The sequence below is a fragment of the Aristolochia californica genome, unplaced genomic scaffold, assembly GCF_029961685.1.
Source record: "Aristolochia californica isolate CCGP_79_NKW_82.1479 unplaced genomic scaffold, dmAriCali1.0.hap1 SCAF_8, whole genome shotgun sequence".
In the NCBI taxonomy this organism is placed as follows: Eukaryota; Viridiplantae; Streptophyta; class Magnoliopsida; order Piperales; family Aristolochiaceae; genus Aristolochia; species Aristolochia californica.
Window position 1 is genome coordinate 4,159,883 of NW_027182279.1, and position 16,757 is coordinate 4,176,639.

The 16,757-nt window shown below is 33.6% G+C and overlaps 1 protein-coding gene across 1 annotated transcript; it reads right to left on the reverse strand.

The window, feature by feature from the left end:
• Positions 1 to 2,146: 2,146 nt before the first annotated feature.
• Positions 2,147 to 4,035, reverse strand: LOC137939448 (glycosyltransferase family 92 protein RCOM_0530710-like). Its single transcript, XM_068784714.1, has 3 exons — positions 4,031 to 4,035; positions 2,697 to 3,956; positions 2,147 to 2,639 (listed from the first exon to the last, which is right to left on the reverse strand). The coding sequence occupies exons 1-3, from the start codon at positions 4,033 to 4,035 to the stop codon at positions 2,147 to 2,149; spliced, it is 1,758 nt and encodes a 585-aa protein (XP_068640815.1).
• Positions 4,036 to 16,757: the final 12,722 nt, after the last annotated feature.

Genomic DNA, 16,757 nt, shown 5'->3' on the forward strand with positions numbered 1-16,757 from the left:
CTAGCATAGATTTTATAAACATTTATTAAAAAATTCAATTTTTTACTCTTTGAAAAATTTTCCACCAAATTTTTATTTTTGCTGGAAAAGTAGCTTGTGGAAATATTTTCTAATTTTGTTAGCAAAAACCTTGTACCAACGAAAATCAGCCAGTGAAAATTACCAATGAAGTTTTGTTGGCAGAAGTCATTTTTGTTGTTGTGGAACCTTGAAGTTTCAACATTGTGCTAAGGAGCATGAGTGTACAACTGCTAAAAGAACAATGACATCTTCATCTCTATGTTCTTCATTTTACACTCATGCTCCTTCGCACGATGTTGAAACTCTTCAACATGATGCTCAAGCTCCTCAGTCTGACACTGTATAATTATCAGCTACTCCTATGTTGGGACAACCCTGCTTTAGTCTCCCGCAAGTCCTCTATATGTGTGATCAATTGAGAAAAAGATGGTCTAAACACAACTCCTTAACATACCCAAACCTAGCTCCACCATAATGGCACTTTCATCAACCTGCTCACTCGCCTCATATGTCACTTGTACCAACCGCTACATCTCTCCTTGCAAAAAATAACATAATTTAAATAAAATATATTATTTATAAAAAAAGATATTATAATTATACTTACATATTGTTCTTCAGATCCATCTGATGAGCAATATAAAATAGTTCAACATCAGAGCAATTTGTACTTTATACATTTAGAAGTGTTAAAATTGTGAAGCCTAATTAACACCCTACGTTGAGTTGGTTTTATCATCTTAATCCGAGGAGCATCTCGAGTTGCAGGCCGAGAGGTTAGAGAGAAACACCAGTAAGTATGCGATTTCTCTTGTAAACTATTTTATCTTTATAGTGAATTACTGCAACGGTGAAAGACAGGATGTAGTCTCACCTTGAGGCGAACCTGTATAAATCTTGTTGTTTGTTTTCGTGCTTGTTTTTCCTTTCTTCCACGATTATTATTATTGTTCTCATTAATTTGAAATTAGAGCGTTTAATTCCTAACAAGAAGGACACGTGCATTTAAATATATTACATTAGTAGTATATGTGAAAGAAAATATACTCCATGTTAAACACATATCATCTCCTCTTTGATACGCATAAAAGGTTTTGATCCCTTAATATGTCAAAAAATTTGTTTGCTAACATTTTTTAAATTTGAGAATGTCTCTACAAAAAAAAATTAGACTTGAGTGAAATAAAAAATAATTGAGATTTTAAAACACAATTCCTAGAAATCTAATCACCCGGAACATCTCTCTCTTAGACATGTTCATGCATAGCCATTGCCAATCCTCGAGGGAAACCCCTCCATGAGGGAAATTCCTCATTCTGCATTTTCATGAAAATTTTCTATATGAGAGGATAATGAATGTTCTACCATTCTCGAGAACTGACTTTTTTGCAGCCAAGACCAAGCTATCAAAAGATAATTAACTTCAAATAAAGGGATAAGACTGCGATTGAGCAGACATCACTTCCCACATAAATGTGTCGTTTTGGTGACAAAAATTAAAGATGGGACCCATTTCCATTAGCGGCATCGTCTACCTTCCTCCAAATGAAAGAAATGGATATCCAGGAGTATTTGTCGATTCGTCAATTTGAAGCCACCTGTAGCATTTTTCCACTTTTAATAGCTTGAAGAGTACGATAAGCAAATCCTTTGAGGAGTGGTTAAGGAGTTGCCATTAGAAAACAACGTAGTTAGAGGATCCATTGGCGGCAAATGAAGCAAATCCGTAAGCGATAAGCAGTTGATTTAAAGAGGAGATTGAGATGATTCGTTTTATATTTCTAAACCGGTTTTTCTTCCTTATTATCTTCTTCCAATTCTAAATAAGATGTATAAGAGACCATGGAAGATCCAACTGAAAACGAATCAGATTCCTTCTAATGGATTCTTCCATAATCACTTGAACCATAAAAACTAGAAATGAAAGAATTAAACATAACAGAACCTTCATGGAACTATTTTATTGCTGTAAACTATTGAGTTGTTAAAATTTGGGGAAGAAAGAAAGATCTAAAACTCTGGTTCAATCAATTTACAGGTGTGTATATACAGTTCCGACTGTAAGATGAGCTTCCTCGTCTCACCCAACTAAGATATGGCTCCATAACGCAGCCAAGATCAATCTTCATTCATCCAGCCAAGCGATTCTTTGCCCGTTGTCTCCCTCCACACTGAACCATCTCTCTACCAACTCCATCAACTGCGTGTCGTTCACCTCACAGAACTTAGTCTTCCACCCATCAGGCTCCACCGGCAAAAACCCTAGCCCCGGGGCCCGGTCCTGCGACGTGGGGTTCATGTTGCTCCGCCAATCGACGACATAAGCCGAAACCCGCCGTCGGAACTTCTTCTTGAACTCTGGCCATGCCTGGTACTTGTAATGGTTCACCACCCATTTGTTTTTTGAAACTTTCCTGGACCTGTAACCCTCTTTCAGTTGGAAATGGTGAACCAGATTCAACAAGCTGTCGTCGACGGCATCTAAGAGAACAATGGACTTGTGCCGCTGTTCGACTAGCCGGCGGCATGTGTACCCCTGAGTGACTCCGCTCTTAGGGTGCGTCGCCTGGTTGGAGGGGCCGAATTCGTGGCATGGTATCGAAATTTGACCGATACGTCTGGACATGGACGATTGGGAGGTCACAAAATTTAATGACAATGGCGACAGCGGCAACGACGAGGGAGAAGAGGAGAGTGACAAGGAGGAGGTAGTCCACGGCAAGACGGAAGGTATCATATGTCTGGAAGGAGAGGATGCGTTGAGCCAATATGGAGAGAACACGAATTCATCTACGTCGATGAACATCATCCAAGTGCAGGAGTCTTTGTAGGAGATGGCGCAGTGAGAAAATCCGGCCTCTTGGGTCTTCTCCCACGCCCACAGAATCCTCATCACCTGATAGCCATCTTCTGTAAGCTTGTGGATCACCCCTCCGACGTCGTCCTCACTGCCATTGTCGTACACGAAAAAGCGGTCGACGCCGACAGCGGCGTGGTACGTCACCCACTCGCGCAAGAACTTGGCGGCGTCGCGGATCATCGTACACGCGCACAGAAGTGACTGGGAAGGGCTTAGGGCTGACCTACGTGGGGAAGGACGGGTGTAATAAGCAGTGGAGGGCACCACCCGGGGAGGTCCATCTGGGTTGGCCACTTCCAGCGAAATTTTGACCTTCTCTGTGGCGGGAAGCGTCTTCTCCTTCGGCGGGTGGGAGCACCGAAACACCTCCTGAGTGGAGCTCGTCACGAAGGACTTGATCATGCCGTTGGAGAAAACGCAGCGGAGGGACTCTTTGGGGACGTTTCTTCCCTGACGATTGTTAACGCCTTTGACAAAGAGAATCACATCCTTCTCCGTTGATAGCGCTTCGTAGGCAAGGAAGCTCCAGCGTGACATCTCAGGCAAGGGGCCGCCGATGGCTTCCGGGGAATAAATCTCTGAGGAACCCGTGACAAGAGGGGAGAAGAAGGGGCGTAACCGGCGTACACCCGGCGGCATGCTGCACTTGAAAGTAGAGTTCTCGGCGGCGTCACGGATGATCGAGTCCGGCCTCGCCGGCGAGACAGACCCATCCTGGAAATGGCAGAAAAACCCTCCAGCCGAGTCTACCGACAGAGGGGCATCCAGAAACACGACCACCTCCCAGTCGGGAAAGAGGACGGAGAAGGGAGGGGAGACGCGGGAACGAGGGCGAGCTTCTTGGCGAAGAAGAGCGAAACGGGAATTGGAGAGGGAGGGATAGAGTTCCACCAAAACTTGAGAGAGAGACGGAGAAAGCGTGGCAGCCGAAGATAACCGTGTCCTGTGGTAGGAACGGAAGAGGAAGAGGTAGAAGGAGGCAAAGATGAGAGCAGAGAGGAGGATGAACGCCCCCTGTGGCAATTTCCGGCGCATTTCCGACGGGTAGCAAGAGAGAAGGAGATCGATCGAGAGCCTTCAGAAAGGTCGGAAATGAAAGAAATAGTGACCCTTGGCTTTTAACGGTAAGGAAGGAAGGAAGGAAAAGACGCCATTCGTGATCGAGTTTTCATCTTCGGCGACGAATCAGGCGCTACTAATGAGAGAACGCCTAGACTGAGATGCAAATGAGAGACGCTTTATCTCCCAGCCGATTGTTTTCTTATTATTTCCATTGACAAAGCTTCTTATTGTTGTCAAATCCTGAAGTTTGCAGCTGTTGACTGCCTAGTTAGATTTGGCGCCGCCTCGACGGAAGGGAGCCCACCGGTGGGCGCGGGCGGCTAGAACATCCTTCGCATGTCATATCAGGTAGAATTTGCGAGAATCTAAGGCATAATAAGCTGCGAAGACCGAATTAGTCATTAGCAAAAGAGAAAGGTTGGGCGTCACTTTCGTCTTCCACATTGGACGACTTTCGTGGCTTCATCCATTGTTCAGTTAATTACAGGTTTTAGCCGTTTCTACGTATCTAAAATACACACCGACCTGTTAAATCTGGTTTTGACCCAATAGGGTTAGATCGGATTCGACCATTGGTTCGATCAAAACTCTACTTAGAACGATATTCTCATTATATATATATATATATAAGATTGATCCAATACGAAAAGTTATTAGATGTGAAACATGCGAAATGGTTATCATAGCAGTTCGATCATGATCAACGACTATCTCAGTCATCCGTTTCGCACCAAATGACTTTTCGTATCGGATCAGCCATATATGGCCTATACTTTGAAAATCCGAAAACATAAAATCATAAAAAATTGTCAAATATACAATTAAAGAAGACAAAATAATTATATAAAATTTAAAATATTTATTAGAAGAAAATTTTCTTTTTAAGTAGTAAAAATCGGAAAAACCAAAGATATGATCACTTTGTTTTAGTTGAAATTAATACATCAAATTAATATGAGAAATCATCAGAAATTACAAATGTGTTTAGATGCTCGACTAATTTAGTTATGGAGTTGTGAATATTTTCATGACCATTTTTGTAACTTGGAATTGTGGCCGTCTTTGTAGAATTTAGATTCTTGAAGACTCAAATGAGGCGTTATTCGTACTTGAAATCATGTGTTTGTCAATTCCTGGTCTTTCACCACTTCATTGCATTCCGAGCAAGCAGCAACTCCATTAAAATATTCCAGTTGTTGGAGTTTTATGATCTTGTCCATAGAAAATTTCTCCTCACTAACTCTTGAGTCAATGAAACGTCATGGAAGGGCAATTTCTGTAAATTTAATTGAAAGCCAATTACTCTGAGTATTAAATTTGTATTTTATTTTCTGTAAATAGAACAATTTGTCATACCACCATACAATATTGTGTGTACAATTTTCGGTGATAAATGATATTTTTTTAAAAATTTAGTCAATGGAGTAAAAATTATATTATTTTTCTATTTTCTTAATGGATTTTTCATCGATACAATTCATTCTTTTATATTTCCTATTTTAAGTTTAATTTTATTTATGTGTAAAAATATTTAAAAAATAAAGTATTCTACAGATAACGGATCATACAACGATACAAATTCTGAAATAAATTTTATTTACACACAAAAGACTCAACTACCTATGGGAAAATTCAAGAGCTTGTATGAGTACTTTTCATAGTTCATACTTGTTTATCTCATATGGGTCAAAGAAACCCAAACATTGAATTGTTCGATTGATGTTGTCTCAAGATCCTTCTTATTCCTAATTTCGATGACTACAAACTATGGAAACTAATGGTGCCATGAGAGTTTCAATTTTTGCAAAATTGGTAAAAAAAAAATTATCATTCAAAGAAGTCATGAATTTGACTACATAAGAAGTAGTTGAATGATACATTTGGTGCTAGAATGGAAATGTTCACTAATAGTCGACAACCACTAACAAAGACTCAACTACATAGATAGAAGAAAAGTCAAGCAATCTACCACATCTCCACCAACGATTGACTATCAATTTGTTACTGTTTTTATAGTGTGGTGTTGCTTAAACACTGTGTACGAATTTATTATATTTTATAATAAATATTTTAGGTATACATTTATTTGTTTCTATGGAAAATCTCTTATCATTGGGAGGTAGAATTTCATGTTGAGGAAGTCACACTAATCCTTAAATCGACTCTACCTTGTCTAGTGAGAGAAGGATCTACCATCGAGGATCAAGTACACGAGGATTGGTGGACTTCTAATAGAGGAAGAAATTCAACAAAAGAGGTAAGTATTTAATTCATCGTAAAATCTAGAAATTCATAAAAAAATTGAATTAATTTCTATGACAACACACTCGAATAGAATTTTTTTTAAAATTTTCAATAATTAACCTTTGAACATGCGACAGAAGAAGCAGAAGCAGTTGATAATATTACATGCAGTAGAATACTTGAGCTCGAATAAATCATGTCAACTATATACCCTACAATTGACCATAGGCAGACAAAAATTCAAAATCTTCATCTTGCAGCCTTCCATCCAAATTATACAAATCTTTAAGGTTTCACTATAAAAAAAACTATATTTTGTGGCAAAACATTTTTGGGTAAATAAAATTTGATACATTTTAGTGGATATTAATTCCCTTGAAATATATAATTCCCTTGGGCATAACCTATACATATAATACATGTATTAGATTGGGCATGACCTCTACATAAAATTGAGCATAATCAATGTATATAATACCTTTATAAAATTCGGCATGACCTATACTTAAAATTGGGCATAATTTATATACATAATACCTCCATAAACACTCTATAAAATTTTCTATACATTCCATAAACACTCCATGAAATTATTTATACACTCCATAAAATAGTCTAAACACTCCATACACTGCATAACATTATGAATAAACTCCATATAATAATCAAACACAGTAAAAATAAATGAAATATCACTATCAATTTACAACCACCAAAATAAAAACTATAAATCCATTTTAAATTTACAAACTATAGTTGTTTCTCTTCACACTAGAAAATATTATACGTCCTTGCATGAGCAAAATCTCCACCTATGACAAAAACAAAAAAATAAAATTAGTTATTGTCAGATAAAAAAATACTCTTCCACTACTAGTTACTTAATGTCGTTAAAAATATTAAAAATACCATGATGAGAAAAACATGAAAAATCATGTAAAATCATGTAGCTGGTAGCATTATCTCTACACTCATCTTATCAGGTTGTAATCATAAAATAAAATTTTAATAAATAAAACTAAAAAATACTAAAAAATATCATAATAAATAATTAATCAAAGAAATTCACCTTTTGATTTTTCTTTACACCGTGAAGAGCCCGAACCCAATCATTGCCACAAATCAAAGCTTGAACTGTATTTGGTGCCAAGGAAGAACGATATGAGTCTATTACTAAATTTAAAATTTGACGTCCATCTTCATCTCCTGCTTCAAATTCATTTCATTCATCTACATGAATTCAATTTCAAACTTGGTATTAGTGTGGACGAGTTCATGTACACGAAAAACAATTTCCAATGTTAGTGTCCCAAAATAAGAAAAATATAAAAAACAAGAAAATGAGGAACTTATAATAGCATACTTAATTAAAACATAATACTTAAACCCCAAATTAGGTAAAACAAACATGATTATGACACGAATAAGTAATTTAATGTATAATTAAAATAAATTAATATCTTAATTAATTAAATTAGATATTATATTATTTAATGATTGCAGTTTATTGTACATTAATACAATAATTACGTGAGCCAATTAACTGTGCACATGATTAATTATAAAAATAAATAAATAAACAAGAAAATTTGATCATATGCTAACTTTAACACACTATATTTTTATGTATTATTGCATCGTCCGAAAGAAAAATAGTACTAGAGGCGGTTAGGGCTAACAAAATTGCATCGTCCAGAGGAAAAACAGGCTGAGAATAGGATTTGCAAGTTTTTTTTTTATATAAAAAAATACACATGCGAAACTCGCATGTGTGAAGAACTACACGTGCGAGTTCGCACCCTGTGCGGGACGGAGTTTCCCCCCTCAAATTAGGTATCCGGAGGGTTCTGTGTCGATCCCGCGAGAGCGGTGGCCAGTTGATCTGACGACGGCAGTAGACGGTGGTAGGGGGTGACGCCGACGGGAGAGGGTTCAAAGCAACTGCTCTAGTTGGGGTACAACAAGTCGAGGGTGATGCTAAGGGAGTTGACGGTGACAGCGATGAGAGGCAGAAGGCGATGCGCGGGGGGAAGGATTAGGTTCGGCGGCGGTGAGAGGGAGAAGGGAGATGGAGGCTGAGAGAGGGAGAAAAAAATTTAGGAGGAAGAAGAGAGAAGGGAAGGAGGAGACCGAGAGAGAGAGAGTGCAAAGAGAGACCGGAAAAAAAATTCGAGAGAGAGAGCAGCATGAGAAATGGCAGACTGTTGAAAATTTCCCAAATCCCACGAATTCGCCGCTCGTTAAATTAACGAGCCGGCTCGCGAACCGTCGAGCTGAACCTGGCTTCGGTTGAGCTCGGCTCGTTAATTTAAACGAGCCGATTTCGGATCTCGAGCTAGGCTCAAGCTCGAGATATACCGAGCCGAACTCGAGCCGCTCGTGAGTCGGCTCGGTTCGAAGCCACCCCTACCCCAGGGGACTATTTTAAGTCATAGATGGATTTCTGAAGTTTATATACTCTCTCCCCCTCAACTACGAAACCTAGTGGTTGTATCATGTAAACTTCTTCGCGGAGATTACCATTTAAAAAAGTATTTTTAATATTAAGTTGATGAAGACCCCACTGAAAATTTGCCACTAGGAAGATAAGAACACATATAAGGTTTAATTTAGCAACGAGAGAGAATATAGGATTGAGTATACCCCTTGACAACTAGTTTGTGTTTAAGACTGGCAATACTTCCATTTGAACTATATTTCAAAAAAAAAATACCACTTACATCCAACGGGTTTCTTCCTGGATGGTAAAGAGACAAGATCCCGAGTGTGCATGGAGTACATAGCTTTGATTTCTTTCTCTGTGGCAGCTTTCCATCCTAGATGTTGTAAGGCTTCTTGAAAAACTTTTAGAAGAGAGATGAAGAAATAGTTGCAAAGAAGCATTGACAACCTAGAGATAATTTGTGAGTAGAGAAATTTGGATATAAGATGGAAAGTAGAGGGTTGTGTAGGGAAACAAAAGCGAGGTTCTTTATAGAGGGCAATGGGACGAGTGTCATATTGAGGAGAAAATGGAATAAAAGGACTAGGAGAAAGACTTACCTTAGAACCAATAGACGACCTAGGTGATGGGAGAGCAAGAGGAGGAGAAGTGTCTTCAATATCCTCATGTCCTATGGTGCAAGAGGTTTCATTGCTTCATTTGGATGTAGACATAGAGAGGGTGAGTTTTGTTGAGAATAGAAAGGTTGATATTCAAAAAAGGTTACATCAAGTTTGGTTTGAGTGGAGTAAAGGTGTGTACCAAGCAAACACACCCAAATATTTTAAGAGGAAGTTGAAAAGACTGTGTGAGAGTAAGGAGTTTGGAGATTAAGTTTTGAAAAACAAGAGAATTAGTTATTAAATTGTCGCACTTTCTTCCATGTTATTAATTAGTTAATTAATGACTAATGTATATTCTTTGAACCACCTTTTGTAATTGGTATTTTCCTCATCAAAGTGGTAAAGGAGATTTCGTAAGGTAATCAACAAGATGTTTTGTACTAAGAAATATTTTAACTGATTGGGCCCAAGAAAGAGACTTTAGAACCCCTTTTAAGAGGAACTGTGGTTATTTTAAGAAATTCAGTGTTTTCCAAGCTCCAAAGAAGGAAAATGACTATTTTCAGCCATAATCAATTAGATTTGGCTTTAGATCACTCAACTAATGATCTCTTAAAAAGAAAATTAAAGATTTAAAAAATCAAATTTAGAAGGTTCTAGAAAAGGAAGGTTTCACTTGTTATTTTCAGCTTAGAAGTTCCACGAAGGAAATTGAGGGAATTGTAAGTTTCTTTTTAGTGGTCCTTTTTTCCCTTCCAAAAAAAGAAGAACTTTGTTCCAAATAGCAACCCTCAAAATATGGAATTTATATTTAAAAAATTTCCTTCAAAAGGTACAAGGAACTCAAAAAAGAAACACCTTAATTAAGGAAGGAAATATAACCATGAAAATGAGACAAGTTTCAACTTTCTAAAAAAAAAGAAGGCAACCACCCATGTTTTGATAGATCTTTAATGCTGTAAAAAGAGATTTATTAATTGAGAAAAAGTGGCTGAAATAAAAAGGGCAACAATAAAGGAAAATTTCTTAATTGAGAAAAGGTGGCTAGAATGAAAAGGGTAATAATAAGGGAGGATTTTTCATAAAAAAATCATGCTTCTAGCAAAAGGTGAAATAAGCTGAGTTTTTTTAGGAATTTTGAATAAAGAACTTGTGGATCATCTCTTATGAAAAACTCAATCAAACCAAGGCTTATAAGGAGAAAAAAAAACTTATCTTTAAGAGGAAGACACCAGCCATACTTTGATCAGCCATGAGTTTCTTCTTCAATTTCAAGCAGCCTTCGAGCAAGACCCTAAATCGTCTGCTCTAATACCATATTGATTTTTAGGGTTTTCTTCACATTAGTACAAGAGTCTAATAGAAGAAAGAAGAGAGAAAAAGATAACAACAAATAAGAGACTGCTCTAGCTCATGGGGGCGAAGAAGGATAAATGTGGGGGAGAAAGATGAGCAGAAAAGAGAGAAGAGGAAAGAGATGAATTGAGCCAAGAGACTAGAGACTTGATGTTCTAACCTATGCCTTGAGGTTGTATTTATAGTCGTGGGAAGGTGTTTACAATGACTACAATGCTATTAGGGCTATATCCTTTAAAAGATAAATGAGGACATACATAGTTATGTAATTACAACTCTATCTCATCTTTATGAAAGTCCCCCTTATTTACTTCTTTAGCCACACCTACAAGTGGATATAAAGCACTTGTTAGCAATATTATTGAGAAGATTTGGATCCAAAAGGTAGTCTTCTCCTTGATTCATTCCACGGGGGCTTCTTGAGGATTATATACTATTATATCCTTGGCATATCTATATATCTCAACATACATATTCAATTGTTCTAAATTTTGCTTTAATTATCATTTCAACTATAGATTCATCAATCATATGAGAATCATTTTCTCCTCTAAAAGAAAACATTTTATTTTGTGCTCCATACTTTGTATCATAAATGTATAACAATGTAAATTTTAGACATAACCCTATTTCTAGGAACATAGATCCAATCCTAAGGTAATTTGCACCACTATTTTTTAGTGTATGTGACTCTCTATCATCATTCACGGTGTTATCAAATTTACCTCTCATTGAAGTAGAATCAAACATAGAATTATAAATCCTGATTTTATTTTAAACTTTATGTCCATGGTCGTAAAACTTCTCGTTAAGTAAATCTCTCAAAAGTGTAGTAGGTATTTACAAAGGCAATGCAACTCTTACCGTTTGGCAACAGAATTGATAATGTGGACATCTTTTTGCAGAATTGTTGACCTCTCTTTAATCGACATTATTGTATTGCATGCAGGACATATAACGTCTTTGTTTTTTAAATTTTCACAATCTCCTGAAGTTTCTTGATTTCTTAAACTATTTGTTGAACCTAAAACAACTTAATATGTTAGTAGATGGTTTATTAAATTATGATAATAAGAATAATAAGTATTAGGTTCTTACTATGAAGATTTGATGTGGATGTCCTTGATGTTGCACTTGGCATGAGTGAAATAATATTCATTGTGTTAGATACTTACAATCCACTAGTGTTATGGAGAGACTCACATGTTATATCTGTGTTAATTGCCAAGTTATCACCTTGTTGTTGGCTTTGTATTCTTCTACATGTTGAAAGTTGATACTCAACATTTTGCCTGAATTCTTGTACTTATGATATAAAAGTTAAAATTGTGTATGTTGCAACATATAAGCCTTGGTGATAGATAATATAGTTCTTCAGGTGGATCTATTTAATATAGTATATTTTGTAAACCTAATAAATATATATCTTAGTTCTAAAAAGTAAATAATTAAACATAAATTAATGAAAAACATAAATAAGAAAAGTAAATATAAATAAATTAATTTAAAAAGTAAATAATTAAATTTTAGTTAACATAAGAAAAAAATAGGATATTGAAAAATAAATTTAAATTCAAATTAAAAAACATATACACTATTACATAATGTAAGTATGCAACCATAATTGTTTTTAAAACAATGAACAATGGATATGTTAAGTCATATTAAATGAGGAGTTCATGAAAATATAAAAATAAAATATAAAAATAAAAATAAATAAGTAAAATTTTATTACCTTTATATAATTTTTAATTTTCATAATATGAAGAAGAAATAAAATTAAATACAAAAAATGAAATCATTAAAAAAAAAGTATGAAGGCAATAAAAATGAGTAAAAAATATAGTAAATCAAAATATGAATTTGAGTAAGTAAGAAATAGTACATGTTCTAAAACTAATAAATAGGAATATCTTAATTCAGAAAATAAATGATTACATGTAACATAATTCAATATATATATATATATATATATATATATATATATATATATATATATATATATTAATTATAAAAGAATTAAACATAAGTATACATAAGTAAAATCAGTATATTTATGAATAAGTTTAAAGTTTATTTAGGAAAAATATACACAATACATCAAATAAGAATGAAATTATAAGCATTTTATTTTTAAAATAATGAACAGGGAAGCTATTACATAATAGTAAATGAGGATATCATGAAAACATTATAAAGGAATAGTTTCATTTTTAATGATTTTTATTTTTTTATTTTTATACTATGAAGAAGAAATAAAATAATAAATTATAAAAAACTAATTTCATGATAATATTATAAAGGCTATAAAGATGAGTAAAAAATATAGTATGTCAAAATAATTTAATTTGACTAATTAAGAAATAATACATGTTGTAAAACTAATAAATATAATACCTTAATTCATAAAACATTATAATTATACATAAAATAGTAATTTTAAATAACTTAATTAAGACAATTAAATAATCAAACATAAGTAAAAAAATAATCATAACGTTGAATAACAATATGATTTGATGTAGGAAACAAATACACTATTACAAACACTAAGTATGAAATTATAAATGTTTTTATTTTTAAATAATGAACAATGGATATTTTAAATTATAATAAATTGTAGATAGAGAAGATATTATAAATAAAGTAAATAAATAAAAAATTAATAAATAATTGTTTATTTTAATATTTTTATTTATTTTATTTTATTTCTATAATGAATAAAATAATAATTTAAGGAAAAGCTGATCTTGAAAATATTATAAAGGCTATAAAAATGAAAAAAATAAAATATATAAAAATAATTAGTGTAAATTAGAAATAAAAAAATATTTAAAGCTATTAGAATATAAATATCTTGATTCAGCAATGTAAATAATTAAACAAATTAATAAAAATAATAATTCAGAAAAGTAAATATAAATAAATTACTAGAGAAATTTAAAATATGTAAACATAAGTAAAAATATATGAATATTGAATAATAAGTTTAAATTTTAAGGACAAAAACAGAGACATTATATTAAATTATAAATGTTTTATTTTTTAAATAATGAATAGTTGTTTTGTTGAATCATTCTAGATGATAAGGATAAAAAATATAGACTAATGATATATATATATATTAAATCATAACTATAAATAATTCAACATAACTTAATTAAAAATTCATTTTTAAAAGTCAATATAAATAACTTAATTTAAAAATATGATAGATAATAAATAATTTAATCTAAAAATAAATAATAAAGAGTCATAATTGGCACTTAGGCTTAAAATGAACACTCATATAGATATTTTTCGTAGAAAGGATATATATCGTCAAGTCAAACATAGAGAACTGAAGGATTTGAATAAGTTTATCAATTTCAATGGCCACTAATTGTCTAATCAAATCAGAGTAGTTTAACATCAATCGAAATAATCATCCATAAATATACAACTATTTTCAAAGTGGTTCACAACCCTCTAGGAGGATTTGCACTTCCATTCTAAAGTATTTTTGCACTTCGTAGTTTGATTCATTAACAAAAAAGGTCAAACTACATTTACATAGCAAACCCATTGGTCCAAGGTACAACACTTGGAACTTACTATCAATAACTACAAGGTACAAATACCAAGACTTACAAATGGATTTTCAATAATTATCAATCAACTTATCCAAGTCCTGATTGGTTTTAAAATGTAATGATTCCCATTTTAGCAGTAAGACTCTTTTTTGTTACCGAACATGAAGGTAGGTCACTTGTACTTTTTTTTAACTTATATCTTTCGAATCTTATGAATTTCTATAAAAATGAGTCGACTCCTTTGAAAATGGTCAACTCCTTTAAAAAAATTAGGCTTAATTAGTAGGATGCATGTAATCAACCCCTCTAATGTAGTCAACTAATTTATGTTAAATAGCTCTTTTGCTTGCACAAGGGGTTGACTCCTTTCTAATTCAAAACTCATTGTTTCAAGGGTCAATTATTCACCGGAAGGAGTTAAAGAACTAGATTCTAGTTCTAGTGGGCCTTTACTTCCTATATTTGAGGTTCTAGAAGACCTCTACAAAATTTCAAAGTGAAATACAAAAGAAAAATAAAACTTACACCTTTGTATGGGAGAATCAACCTTCTCCTAGTAAGATCCATCCTTTTGAGCACAAGAGAGAATATGATAGAACTTGATAATACTAGGTTTCAAAGAAACTTTGAGAGATTTGAAATGAATTACTTTTGGTTTTCAAATAAATGTTCAATCAATATTGTAAGGGACATCTGGTGGGCTATTAATAAGAACTCTTACTAAACTAGTCATTATTTAGCAGTTTGCAAAAAAACTAACAAACACATTGGTCGATCCCTATAAAGTTATGATTGATCAATCATGTGTAACACCTATATTTTTATTTTTATTTTTTAGGCTTGTTGATCAATCATGCATCAATCAACAAGTTTTCATGTCTTTCATGATTGATGCTTTATAGCCCTAGTAGTGTTTAAGTTAGCTTGATCGATCATGTAAAGGGGTATCACCGATCATGCTTTATGTCCCTTTTTGCATACATTTGTTTTATCGATCAAGCTTGTTGGTGTGATCGGTCATGTTTTGTAATTCATTATACTTGGACTTAGTATGATAGATCAATCCAATCTAGATGATCTATCATTCTTTATTGCTCATTCTAGTAGGATACTATATGATCGATCAAGCCAATCGCACTTTGGATGATTGATTATGACCAGTAGTATGATTGATCATGCCAATTGCCAGTATTTTAAAATGACTTCTAGGTATGATAAAAATTGTCCTAAGTTATCCTAGCAAATTTTAAACATTAATATGCATCGATTAAACAAGATTTCGAAAGAATTTGTTCTAAAACTCCAAAACTCTTGCGTACCTTTGGATTGAAGGTTGACTATCTGTTCTCATACATAAGTAGAGTGCTTGAAATATTTCTACTTGACTTGACTATAGTCTTCAAGTCTTCAAACTTCTTGTAGGTATTTCTTCAAGATGACTTGACACTTTTTTGAGCTTGAGGTCTTGAGAAAGATTGGTTGGTTCATTTATAAAGACCGTTGCAATTGTGCCTTTTGAAGGCTTAGTATCTAAAATACTTAATTTACAATTATTAATTAAATTGAGTTTTGTTATCATTAAAATATAGATGAGAGTCAACCTAAGTCAACATATACTCCTTAATTTTCAAAACTCACTAATTATAGGGGTCGACTACTTTTTGCCATTGCCACACTATAAAAGGGTCGATCCCTTTTAATGTGGTCAAGTCCTCTAAACGTTTATGCTTCAAGTCTTCAACTCCAACTTTTTGTAAAAAAATTCATAACTTATTGTTTATAGTAGTCGAGTCCATTTTGACTTTAGTCTTTCATTTTTTCAATTGAAGGGTTGAGTAGTTTGCATGTGTTCAACTTCTTTGAACCTTTGTGCTTCAAGCTTTACATCTTCTCTACATAAGTGTTTGACTCTTATGCATGGAGTTGCAGAAGGGTCGACCCCTTTTAGTATGGTCAACTCCTCTAGACTTTTATACTTCAAGTCTTTAGCTTCGATTTTTTTTTAAATTCATAACTAATTGTTTATAGTGGCCGACTCCTTTTTGACTTTAGTCTTTCATTTTTTCAATTGAAGGGTTGACTACTCTTCATGTGCTCAACTTCTTTTAACCTTTATGCGTCAAGTTTTCCATCTTCTCTACATAAGTGTTCAACTCTAATGCATGGAGTTGTCTCATTTTGCCTAGATTTTTATTGATGATGAAAAGAAAAGTTGTGGGTGCATGTAATGAATGTGTTGTTACAACTAAATTTAGGTTTGTTTGTCTGTTAGAATAAAGTTGAAAACATATAGTATAAAAAAATTCCGATCCACTCTAATTCACACCTAATCTGATATACAAATAAATGGATCACATGTATATTTTGAAGTCACGACCAATCCAATACTAAAAGTCATTTGGTGCAAAACATGCGAAACAACTATCTTAGTCGTTGATCAGACGGTTGAGATAGTCATTGATCGAACTGTTGAGATAACTGGACCTAATCACCTTGCTATGTTAGTTTTTATATTATTGGTTAAAATTTAAAACCTACTAAAATAAATGTTTTATATTTTTCACATTCAAATTAGTTGAAAACATAGGGTTTCACAT

Coding starts and splice junctions, on each gene's coding strand:
- LOC137939448 (XM_068784714.1), bottom strand. Junction 2,640..2,696: donor CTCTCCTCTTCTCCCTCGTC/GTTGCCGCTGTC, acceptor GTCCATGTCCAG/ACGTATCGGTCAAATTTCGA.